The sequence below is a fragment of the Seriola dumerili genome, unplaced genomic scaffold, assembly GCF_002260705.1.
Source record: "Seriola dumerili isolate Sdu_G_001 unplaced genomic scaffold, Sdu_1.0 BDQW01000331.1, whole genome shotgun sequence".
Classification (NCBI taxonomy): Eukaryota; Metazoa; Chordata; class Actinopteri; order Carangiformes; family Carangidae; genus Seriola; species Seriola dumerili.
The window spans coordinates 12,935,515-12,947,851 of record NW_019174586.1 but is presented as its reverse complement, the minus strand read 5'-3'; the positions used below and the strand labels follow the sequence as shown (position 1 = coordinate 12,947,851).

The window sequence follows — 12,337 nt, the reverse complement described above, 5'->3', positions numbered from 1 at the left end:
ACAGCTGTGAGCAGGTAATGAACGGCTGCTGTGTGACTGCGTTGTTGAATGCTGCCACCTAGTGGACGTTGTGTAATATCGCAGGCGTGTTCAGGTGAAAGCTCACACCCGACACAAGAGCACACAGCTTACTGTAGTTATGACAGTGACCTCAGAGCTTCAGACTCTTATCAGCGGGCTGCAGGCAGAGGGCCAACGTCAGCCCGGCTCTTCCCATCAGGCTCAGTCACAGCATGAAAACAAGTCCTCGACTCCCTGCTGGAGCACGTGCAGACATCATCAAGTGTTTATCTGGTAACAACACAGTATCTTTATGTGGCGGCTGACATATGGGACGTCACCTGACGAGCGGTCACAAGTCACACTTTATTCTGAGAAGACAAGAGCCGATTCAGAGAAGGAGCAGCAACACTCGTGTGTTTATAAGCTTTATTTATGTACAATAAGACACTTCTGGCTCTCCACCATCTGGAATGGCAGTTAACATATTTACAAGATATTTACATGACAAGAATACTATTTAAAAATATCTCTATAAGGCAGGAAAATATATTTGTTCTACGGTAATTATTCCAAAATGAAAAATATCTATTGTGTGAGGAGGCTCAGTATCTTTTAACAGCAGATGTCTCATTTAAGAATGAAACCTCTTGTATCATTAGCTGTAAATGCTGTTTAACTGCTAACATGTTAAGCAATACTGTACCTGTACTATAATGGCTCATGTGTATATAAATCCATGCATTTGAATAGTATTATGGGAAAAACTCATGTTAACATGAAGTTAAAATTAACTTGTAAAATTTTTCTTAATATAAGAAACACACAAATATAATACAGTGCATTCAGGAAGTATTCAGACCCCTTTACATTTTACCAGATTGCAATAATTTCTAAACTTCTTTGTCATTATTGAGTGGAGGTTAAAATCTGAAAACATGAATTGAACTATTTTACCACGAGGCTGCAAAGTGACGACATGAGATACAGTGAAGGGGTGTGAACACTGAATGCACTGTATGAACACATGGATGGTAACATGGGACTAAAACACGCAACAGTTCATGTAATGAAGGAAAGGATGCGTCATTTTCAACACCTCACAATATTTTCATACTTATGAACAGACATTAAGTGTATTGGTTATTTATGTGAAATCATTTAGGTTTTATATTTTTAATCACATTCAAACTGCAAAAAGAAACTGAAAGTAAATCAAACAAACTAAATCAACACTGAAAATAATACAAAGATTAAACGTAGACTCATAGTCGAGCTGAAAATAACACATCCTTCGTAAAAGCATTCAACTCTATTTTCAGCATGATTCATATTTCTTCATCATGCTGAGATGAAAGTGCACAGCTCCGTTCTTTACTGAGAAACGGCTCCACAAAGACCAGATTATATATAATATATATGTATTATACTATACGTTACCTAAATGTCATTTTTCAACCAAGTTGTTGATCTTTTTCCCGTCAAACCATGTTGACCGTGTGACACTGTGTAATAACACGGTGTTATTATCACCCTTTGTTCACAGGTGGAAACAGAAGAATAACGGTCTCGTCCAGGGAAAAGCTGCAGGTGTGCAAATGAGTTTCACCTTCCAGGTAAAGTTCTGATCCCAAACTGACAACATAACCTCCCTCCCTTTAAACCTCCTTTAAAAAAAGGACCACACTGAGTTCTTTGGTAAATTAGCATTAAAGAAATATTCAACTCCATCCATTAAATAATGAGAATGTTAACACCAATCATCATCGTCCACATGTCCCGTTAGCTTTGTTATGCTAATTTTTTTAAGCATTTATACCTCTGAACTTATCAGCAACTAACAGGAATAAAAACAGTGAGAAGATAAACGTACGTGGGAGAAAGGAAACATATGTAAAATCAAACAATAGATAAGTAGAATGACTAAATTAAAACTGGTGTAAAAGCTAATCTATAAAAATAAGTCTTTAGTAGGAGACAATGAGATTGTTTGAACCTGTCAGCGACAACTGGTCAGCAGATCTCAGGCCAGATTGTAGGGAGGGAGAAGGTCACATGATTATCAGTGAGTTTAAAAAGCTAACTCAGTCATCTTAGATACTGAAGGAACCGATAGAGTTTCTATCCACTAGATAAGTGGCAGCCAAGACTCTGCCCAGGAAATCATGGATGATTTGATGTCGTAATTCTGATTATTTAACAATACAACCCCCAAAGTGCTGGTATAAAACATCACTGAACGTTTATTGTGTGACAAGAGTGGTCAGTAAAGTGTTCAAAATCTCTGGTGCGTTCAGTGCATCAGTTCACAAGCAGCTAAAAGGGTTTGTTGTACTGTGTGCTCATTTGCCAAGAACTGAGTGTGATTCCTTTACCACTGAAATGTTTCCCTTGTTCTAGAGATTCCTGAAGAACTGCAGGGAGAGTTCGTAGGTCAGGAACATGGTGGCGCTCATCGGGAAGCCTCGGATGGCGTTTACTGAAGCTCCACGGAAGAAAACCTGCACGTAAACAAAAAAAAAAAAAGAAATCTATTTTAGTGACTTAAATGTTTGACTTTGCATCAGTCTGAATAGGCCTTTTTCACAGCAGACATCTTGACCTGTTGTACTAGGAAAATCCTGTGTTGAATCCACTGCAGTTCAGTTAGAAAATAACTACAGGCTCATTTACTTTCTGTTCAGCCAGTATGAAGCTGCAGCCGAGAGATTAAGACTTTAAGCGGGAGGAGACAGCTAGCTCCACCAAAGTAAAAAATATGTCTCTTACTTTTGTGTTTATTTGATACAGAAATGTAATAAGTTTAGTGTGGCTGGGTGCACTTTACTGTGTGTGTGCATATTAAACAAGTGAGATATGAAATGTTAATTAAGAAGCCTCAGATGTGTAGGCAGGTGCATTTCTGAACTTTGCTTCCAGCCGTTAGCTTCGTACTTAAAGCAACAACATTAATTGATTGCACCTGTTATCGTCTGCTGTCGGCAGAAGAGACAAAATATACAATCAGATATGTTCAGTTCACAACAGACGATCAGGACATGAACTAACTAATGTGGAAAACATCCACAAACATTTGAATTGTTAAAATTAAATGCTATTTGTTGCTTTGTAGTTTGCCTTCCTCATTTAATGTCTTCATTTCACGTCTGTAACTAAACTTAACACATAATAATCCTGCTTTGGAGGACAGTGTCCTTGATAACCACTCATTGATCCGTGACCTTCAGATGACAGGAACAGTCCAGTTCTCTCTCAGAACACCAATGACGTTCTGTTATTGATCACATGAGTGTTGTATCGGGCAAAGCACACTTCCATGTTGAAAGCTGGAGAGTGTGTCTGCGTTTTGTAACAGCTGACTTCATGAAACATCATGGACCCCGACACCTTGACCTTGCGTTTGGCTGTTGTTCTGTTTTCGATTTTAGGCCGAGAAGGCAGCAACTGATGCAGCTGTGCACGTGATGTAACCACCACTGCAATCTGCAAGTTCATGTTGCATCTCCTTCTTCATTTGCTGATCCATCAAATCCATTTTGTAATTTAAGATGGGAGCTGCTGTTTCCTCCGTATTTCATTAATGTAACCTGTATTTATAAATGACATTATTCCAAATTAAACTCATCTGATTATCAGTCACTCTCTGGCCAGATGTTTGTTTTCTTTTTAATGCTGTATTTCTGGGTGTGACGCCCTCTGGCTGTCGATGTTGTAATGTGACCCTCACCAGAAGAAGCTTGTCTGGATGCTGAGCTTTCATTCACTGACAGAATCATGTGGTTCAACACACTTCAGGGGGGTTTGAGTTCTGAGAACGCAGCCTGACTCGTCTGGGTTTCAATGTTTTTCTAGGGTCTCATTTTCTAAATCATTAAACCATCTGTTACAGCAGCTGATATAGTAACATTGGCTGAGTGGTGGCATTTAGTTTCTATTTTAAGTCTCAAAGACAAAAATACTTTAGCACTTTCTATGAATTGTGTATGTAAATGTACTCTGAGGTAGGATTTATAGCCTATAAAAACATTTTAAACAATTGAATAAAAACAAGCTAATAAAAGCCCTGAAACTGACTGATCAGTATTAAAACAATGTTCAGTACTGCAGGGTTTATCATCCTTAGCGTAGTGACAGACACTCTACAGTAAGTAGATTCTGAAGTTAATATTTAAGCTTTCCTGCTTCTCTCTCTTTTACATCATTGTAAATTGAATATCTGGGTTTTGGACAGTTTGGACTTTTCCATCGCAGCTTCTCAGACAGTTTGTAGACAAAACGATTTAATCGAGAAAATAAACAACAGATTATTTGATAACTGGTAGTTGCAGCCCTACAATAAACGCAAACTCTACCTATTAATATCGTTTACCAAACTACATCTCCAACATCTCCTTCCACAGGTTAATTAGCTCAGTTAATAAGCCACATCCTGTCTCAAATACATTTATTAAATATGACATTAGCTCTGTTAAAAACTGCCTCTGCTGATTCATGTTATTGTTTCATTTCCTGAAAGTGGTGGGAGGGGCTTCAGACCAGATATAAAATGTAGAGAATCTACACTGTGTTTAACACATTACAGCACATTTTTTGAAAAGCTGAATTTTTGTTTTGGTCTATTTAATATTTAAAGCTCAAAAATACAATTCTCTGGCAGCAGAAGCTTGGACTGAGCTCCAGCTGTTAATAATGAGAAGAAGTCTTGTACCTTTTAAAAAAGAAGCAGTTTTATGGTTGTGTTATGTCTCCGGTCACCGCTCACCTGTAAACCCTCTGTCTTGTAGCTGTGGATGATGCAGTGTAAGATTCCCCTGTACTTCCTCTGCAGCTGCGCGTCGGCCTGCATTCGGCTCTTCACCACATCAGCCGGCGTGGCCGTGACCCAGGAAATGGACCCTGAGTAAGAGGAGAGTGCTCTTTTAGTTCCTGTTGACCTGTTTACAGACTGTCAGGTGAAGCGAGGCACTAAACATTCGCAGGGTTACGGGTTCAATTCCCTGCAGCAAGTGAAGCTGAGAGTCGGAGGATACAGCATCAAAGAAAGAAAAAGATAAACGCTGTGTTCCACTTCGAATTCAAAAATCCAACAAACAAAATTAGGCTGATGAATTCATCATATTCCATTTAATATTTTGTATCTTTTTGTTTTATTATGTTTGAGTCTTCTTATTCTGCCATGTGTTTCTTTTATCTCTTGTCTTATTGCCTTTCTGTCTTATGTAAAGCACTTTGAATTGCCTTGTTGTTGAGGTGTTAAATAAATAAACTTGCCTCGTCTATAATTAAACTGTGCTACAGGAGACTGCTGTTAAACACCTTAATTAGCCGGTTGTTTTCTAAGCAGGACCTCTGGAACACAGAGCGATCAAAGGTTGGAAATTTAAACGGAGAACTTCATTAAAAAGAAGTGTCATTTACAAACTTCCTGCTGAAAGCTGGATCACTCTGAGGACTCAGCTGGACCTGGTCCCGCTCCTCAAATCTAACCCGACAGAAAACAGAACTAACTGACTAAAACTAAACTAATGGTACATTCAAAGTTATTTATTTGTTCAGACAGCTGACCAAGTGGAAAAGTACCAGCAGTCAAGTGGAAATAAGTGAAAGCCACAGCAGCGGTATCACTTAAAAGGTGAAACTCAGCTGATGCATTTTATATTAGACCACAAACCTACTAAGGCAGGAAAGCACTGCCATTTTAACAGGAAATAAGTTCCCCGTAACAAAGATTGCAGATAGATTAGTTTACTGGACATATATGGAAGAACTGAAATCCAGAGGCAGTGAACGTCAACTTGCCAATTCAGGCCCGATTCCAGGCTAAACATCCAAACTTCACTGATTAATGGAACACAGCTGATCTTAGCTTTCCGTCCTGCACGATTTCGCTCCGTCACGTGTTCATGGCTGGTCTGCATCTGGAAGCGAGTCTACTTGAACCTCTGAGACCAAACAAATCTCAAATTGGAGCACAAGTTTCTTGTGTTTATCTTAAATTGGAGCTGTAATGTTACCACATGTCATATGACAAATGCAACAAGATTTCTTGTAATTACTCAGCCCTGAAATTAGGTCATTATACTAGTAAACCAACAAAGGTCCAATCTACATCACACCTTTATGAGCAAAGTTTTTCACGGGTCAATAAAAACAGCAGACATCAAGAAATAAAACAGGACACAGCCGTCAATAAAAAAAACCTGTCTGCACAAACAGAAACTGTCCATACTGCTGACTGACCAGATCAAGGCCAATGTGGGTTGTACCTTAACAGTAAAGAGGTTTGTGGCTGCAGAGAAAGCAGGAAAAGCATGTGATAGAGCAGGATGCAGTATGTAAATTAAAATAAATACTTCAGAAAACACACATCTGAAAAAGCGAAGTAAACTATACAAATGAAACCGAAAATACGTCTCTACAGCTGAGTTGAAAAGCTGCGATATAGTTTGGGACGTTTACCTGCGAGTCCTCCGGCGAGCCAGATAGAACATGGATGAGGGCTTGACGTGGCGTCTGGCTTCAACAGGTTGCAGAACATGGTGTAAGGAATGAAGTAGAGCGTGTATCCAGGAACGTCCCTCAGAATCATGGCCCCAGCCCCCCTGTACAGGCCCTGCAGCCCCTCAGTCTGCAGGATGCTGCTGATACAGTGGATGGGTCCTCTGTAAAGTCTCTGGCTGGGGATGTTGACGGAGCGCAGAGGGATGTTGGTGCCATTCGATACGCTGCCAGCAAGGTGTAAATTCTCTGTAGGACACATATTAAAAATGATAGGGAGGTCAGTCACATGTCGTACAGTGAGTGTTGAAACTAATCTCACCTATTTTGTGATTCTGTGGGTGTATTATCACGTTTCAAATGAATCACAGAACAGTGTCCTGAAATGACACTCAACCTGCTGCCTGACACAGAGTAAACTTTCTGTACTATCATAAAACCATTAGCTGGATGTATCCGCAGTCAAGGCCAAAGTGTCTGAAGAAGGTAATGAAACAAATGTAGGTGATGACACGACGAGTGTGAAGAGTGTGAGCATGACAGATCCCATAAACAAATAAAAGAGAATAAACTTTTCACGTGGCGTTTCATCTTATGATTAAACTTCTGACCTCAGTTTTATTGGTTTACTGTTTTATGGAGAGGAAGCAGCCCAGAAGACGCAACACCACCAGGAATTTAACCTCCATACAGGTTTGAAAAGTGACCTTTTACCTTTTATACTATGACATTTTAAGCCTTATAAGTTTTTTCACGTTTTCATGCCCTGCTATACTATGACGTTTTTATGTCTTACTATAGTATGACATTTTATGATGTTTATATCTTACTATACTGTGACGTTTTTATGTCTTACTGTACTTTGACATTTTTTGACATTTTCATGCCTTGCTATACTATGACGTTTTTTGACGTTTTTATGCTATGCTATACTATGACGTTTTTTGACGTTAAATGCCTTGCTATACTATGACGTTTTTTGACGTTTTTATACCTTGCTATAATATGACGTTTTTTGACGTTACTATACTATTACGTTTTTGTGTCTTACTATACTATGATGTTTTTTGACGTATTTATGTCTTATTACACTATGACGTTTTTTGACGTTTTCGTGCCTTGCTATACTATGACGTTTTTTGACGTTTTCATGCCTTACTATACTATGACGTTTTTTGACGTTTTTATGCCTTGCTATACTATGAAGTCTTTTGATGTTTTTATGCTATGCTATACTATGACGTTTTTTGACGTTTTTATACCTTGCTATATAATGACGTTTTTTGATGTTTTTATGCCATGCTATACTATGACGTTTTTTGACGTTACTATACTATTACGTTTTTTGACGTTACTATACTATTACGTTTTTGTGTCTTACTGTACTATGATGTTTTTTGACGTATTTATGTCTTATTACACTATGACGTTTTTTGACGTTTTTGTGCCTTACTATACTATGACGTTTTTATGCCTTACTATACAATGATGTTTTTTGACGTTTTTATGCCTTACTATACTATGACGTTTTTTGACGTTTTTATGTCTTACTATACTATGACGTTTTTTGAGGTTTTCATGCCTTGCTATACTATGACGTTTTTTGACTTTTTTTTTGCTATGCTATACTATGACGTTTTTTGACGTTAAATGCCTTGCTATACTATGACGTTTTTTGACTTTTTTTTTGCTATGCTATACTATGACGTTTTTTGACGTTTTTATGCTATGCTATACTATGACATTTTTTGACGTTTTAATGCCATGCTATACTATGACGATTTTTGACGTTACTATACTATTACGTTTTTGTGTCTTACTATACTATGATGTTTTTTGACGTATTTATGTCTTATTACACTATGACGTTTTTTGACGTTTTTATGCCTTACTATACTATGACGTTTTTTGACGTTTTTATGCCTTGCTATACTATGAAGTTTTTTGACGTTTTTATGCTATGCTATACTATGACGTTTTTTGACGTTAAATGCCTTGCTATACTATGACGTTTTTTGACGTTTTTATACCTTGCTATACAATGACGTTTTTTGACGTTTTTATGCCATGCTATACTATGACGTTTTTTGACTTTTTTTTTGCTATGCTATACTATGACGTTTTTTGACGTTAAATGCCTTGCTATACTATGACGTTTTTTGACGTTTTTATGCCATGCTATACTATGACGTTTTTTGACGTTACTATACTATTACGTTTTTGTGTCTTACTATACAATGATGTTTTTTGATGTATTTATGTCTTATTACACTATGACGTTTTTTGACGTTTTTATGCCTTACTATACTATGACGTTTTTTGACGTTTTTATGCCTTACTATACTATGACGTTTTTTGACGTTTTTATGCCTTACTATACTATGACGTTTTTTGACGTTTTTATGCCTTACTATACTATGACGTTTTTTGACGTTTTTATGCCTTACTATACTATGACGTTTTTTGACGTTTTTATGCCTTACTATACTATGACGTTTTTTGACGTTTTTATGCCTTACTATACTATGACGTTTTTTGACGTTTTTATGCCTTACTATACTATGACGTTTTTTGACGTTTTTATGCCTTACTATACTATGACGTTTTTTGACGTTTTTATGCCTTACTATACTATGACGTTTTTTGACGTTTTTATGCCTTACTATACTATGACGTTTTTTGACGTTTTTATGCCTTACTATACTATGACGTTTTTTGACGTTTTTATGCCTTACTATACTATGACGTTTTTTGACGTTTTTATGCCTTACTATACTATGACGTTTTTTGACGTTTTTATGCCTTACTATACTATGACGTTTTTTGACGTTTTTATGCCTTACTATACTATGACGTTTTTTGACGTTTTTATGCCTTACTATACTATGACGTTTTTTGACGTTTTTATGCCTTACTATACTATGACGTTTTTTGACGTTTTTATGCCTTACTATACTATGACGTTTTTTGACGTTTTTATGCCTTACTATACTATGACGTTTTTTGACGTTTTTATGCCTTACTATACTATGACGTTTTTTGACGTTTTTATGCCTTACTATACTATGACGTTTTTTGACGTTTTTATGCCTTACTATACTATGACGTTTTTTGACGTTTTTATGCCTTACTATACTATGACGTTTTTTGACGTTTTTATGCCTTACTATACTATGACGTTTTTTGACGTTTTTATGCCTTACTATACTATGACGTTTTTTGACGTTTTTATGCCTTACTATACTATGACGTTTTTTGACGTTTTTATGCCTTACTATACTATGACGTTTTTTGACGTTTTTATGCCTTACTATACTATGACGTTTTTTGACGTTTTTATGCCTTACTATACTATGACGTTTTTTGACGTTTTTATGCCTTACTATACTATGACGTTTTTTGACGTTTTTATGCCTTACTATACTATGACGTTTTTTGACGTTTTTATGCCTTACTATACTATGACGTTTTTTGACGTTTTTATGCCTTACTATACTATGACGTTTTTTGACGTTTTTATGCCTTACTATACTATGACGTTTTTTGACGTTTTTATGCCTTACTATACTATGACGTTTTTTGACGTTTTTATGCCTTACTATACTATGACGTTTTTTGACGTTTTTATGCCTTACTATACTATGACGTTTTTTGACGTTTTTATGCCTTACTATACTATGACGTTTTTTGACGTTTTTATGCCTTACTATACTATGACGTTTTTTGACGTTTTTATGCCTTACTATACTATGACGTTTTTTGACGTTTTTATGCCTTACTATACTATGACGTTTTTTGACGTTTTTATGCCTTACTATACTATGACGTTTTTTGACGTTTTTATGCCTTACTATACTATGACGTTTTTTGACGTTTTTATGCCTTACTATACTATGACGTTTTTTGACGTTTTTATGCCTTACTATACTATGACGTTTTTTGACGTTTTTATGCCTTACTATACTATGACGTTTTTTGACGTTTTTATGCCTTACTATACTATGACGTTTTTTGACGTTTTTATGCCTTACTATACTATGACGTTTTTTGACGTTTTTATGCCTTACTATACTATGACGTTTTTTGACGTTTTTATGCCTTACTATACTATGACGTTTTTTGACGTTTTTATGCCTTACTATACTATGACGTTTTTTGACGTTTTTATGCCTTACTATACTATGACGTTTTTTGACGTTTTTATGCCTTACTATACTATGACGTTTTTTGACGTTTTTATGCCTTACTATACTATGACGTTTTTTGACGTTTTTATGCCTTACTATACTATGACGTTTTTTGACGTTTTTATGCCTTACTATACTATGACGTTTTTTGACGTTTTTATGCCTTACTATACTATGACGTTTTTTGACGTTTTTATGCCTTACTATACTATGACGTTTTTTGACGTTTTTATGCCTTACTATACTATGACGTTTTTTGACGTTTTTATGCCTTACTATACTATGACGTTTTTTGACGTTTTTATGCCTTACTATACTATGACGTTTTTTGACGTTTTTATGCCTTACTATACTATGACGTTTTTTGACGTTTTTATGCCTTACTATACTATGACGTTTTTTGACGTTTTTATGCCTTACTATACTATGACGTTTTTTGACGTTTTTATGCCTTACTATACTATGACGTTTTTTGACGTTTTTATGCCTTACTATACTATGACGTTTTTTGACGTTTTTATGCCTTACTATACTATGACGTTTTTTGACGTTTTTATGCCTTACTATACTATGACGTTTTTTGACGTTTTTATGCCTTACTATACTATGACGTTTTTTGACGTTTTTATGCCTTACTATACTATGACGTTTTTTGACGTTTTCATGCCTTGCTATACTATGAACTTTTTTGACGTTAAATGCCTTGCTATACTATGACGTTTTTTGAAGTTTTTATGCTATGCTATGACGTTTTTTGACGTTAAATACCTTGCTATACAATGATGTTTTTTGACGTTTTTATGCCTTACTATACTATGACGTTTTTTGACGTTTTTATGTCTTACTATACTATGACGTTTTTTGACGTTTTTATGCTCTGCTATACTATGACGTTTTTTGAAGTTAAATGCCTTGCTATACAATGACGTTTTTATGTCTTACTATACTATGACGTTTTTTGACGTTTTTATGCTCTGCTATACTATGACGTTTTTTGAAGTTAAATGCCTTGCTATACAATGACGTTTTTATGTCTTACTATACTATGACGTTTTTTGACGTTTTTATGCTCTGCTATACTATGACGTTTTTTGAAGTTAAATGCCTTGCTATACAATGACGTTTTTATGTCTTACTATACTATGACGTTTTTTGACGTTTTTATGCTCTGCTATACTATGACGTTTTTTGAAGTTAAATGCCTTGCTATACAATGACGTTTTTATGTCTTACTATACTATGACGTTTTTTGACGTTTTTATGCTCTGCTATACTATGACGTTTTTTGAAGTTAAATGCCTTGCTATACAATGACGTTTTTATGTCTTACTATACTATGACGTTTTTTGACGTTTTTATGCTCTGCTATACTATGACGTTTTTTGAAGTTAAATGCCTTGCTATACAATGACGTTTTTATGTCTTACTATACTATGACGTTTTTTGACGTTTTTATGCTCTGCTATACTATGACGTTTTTTGAAGTTAAATGCCTTGCTATACAATGACGTTTTTATGTCTTACTATACTATGACGTTTTTTGACGTTTTTATGCTCTGCTATACTATGACGTTTTTTGAAGTTAAATGCCTTGCTATACAATGACGTTTTTATGTCTTACTATACTATGACGTTTTTTGACGTTTTTATGC

At 35.8% G+C, this 12,337-nt stretch overlaps 1 protein-coding gene across 3 annotated transcripts in view; it reads right to left on the bottom strand.

Moving 5' to 3' along the window:
- Positions 1-452: 452 nt before the first annotated feature.
- The window catches only part of slc25a48 (solute carrier family 25 member 48), a 28,319-nt gene continuing 16,434 nt past the window's right edge, over positions 453-12,337 (bottom strand). For all 3 annotated transcript variants that reach the window (XM_022760081.1, XM_022760084.1, XM_022760083.1), the window contains 3 exons: positions 6,460-6,747; positions 4,763-4,896; positions 453-2,501 (listed from right to left, as the gene is read on the bottom strand). In XM_022760081.1, the coding sequence (XP_022615802.1) occupies positions 2,397-2,501; positions 4,763-4,896; positions 6,460-6,747 (527 nt within the window). In that variant the 3' untranslated portion in view covers positions 453-2,396. The remainder of the gene's footprint in view (positions 2,502-4,762; positions 4,897-6,459; positions 6,748-12,337) is intronic.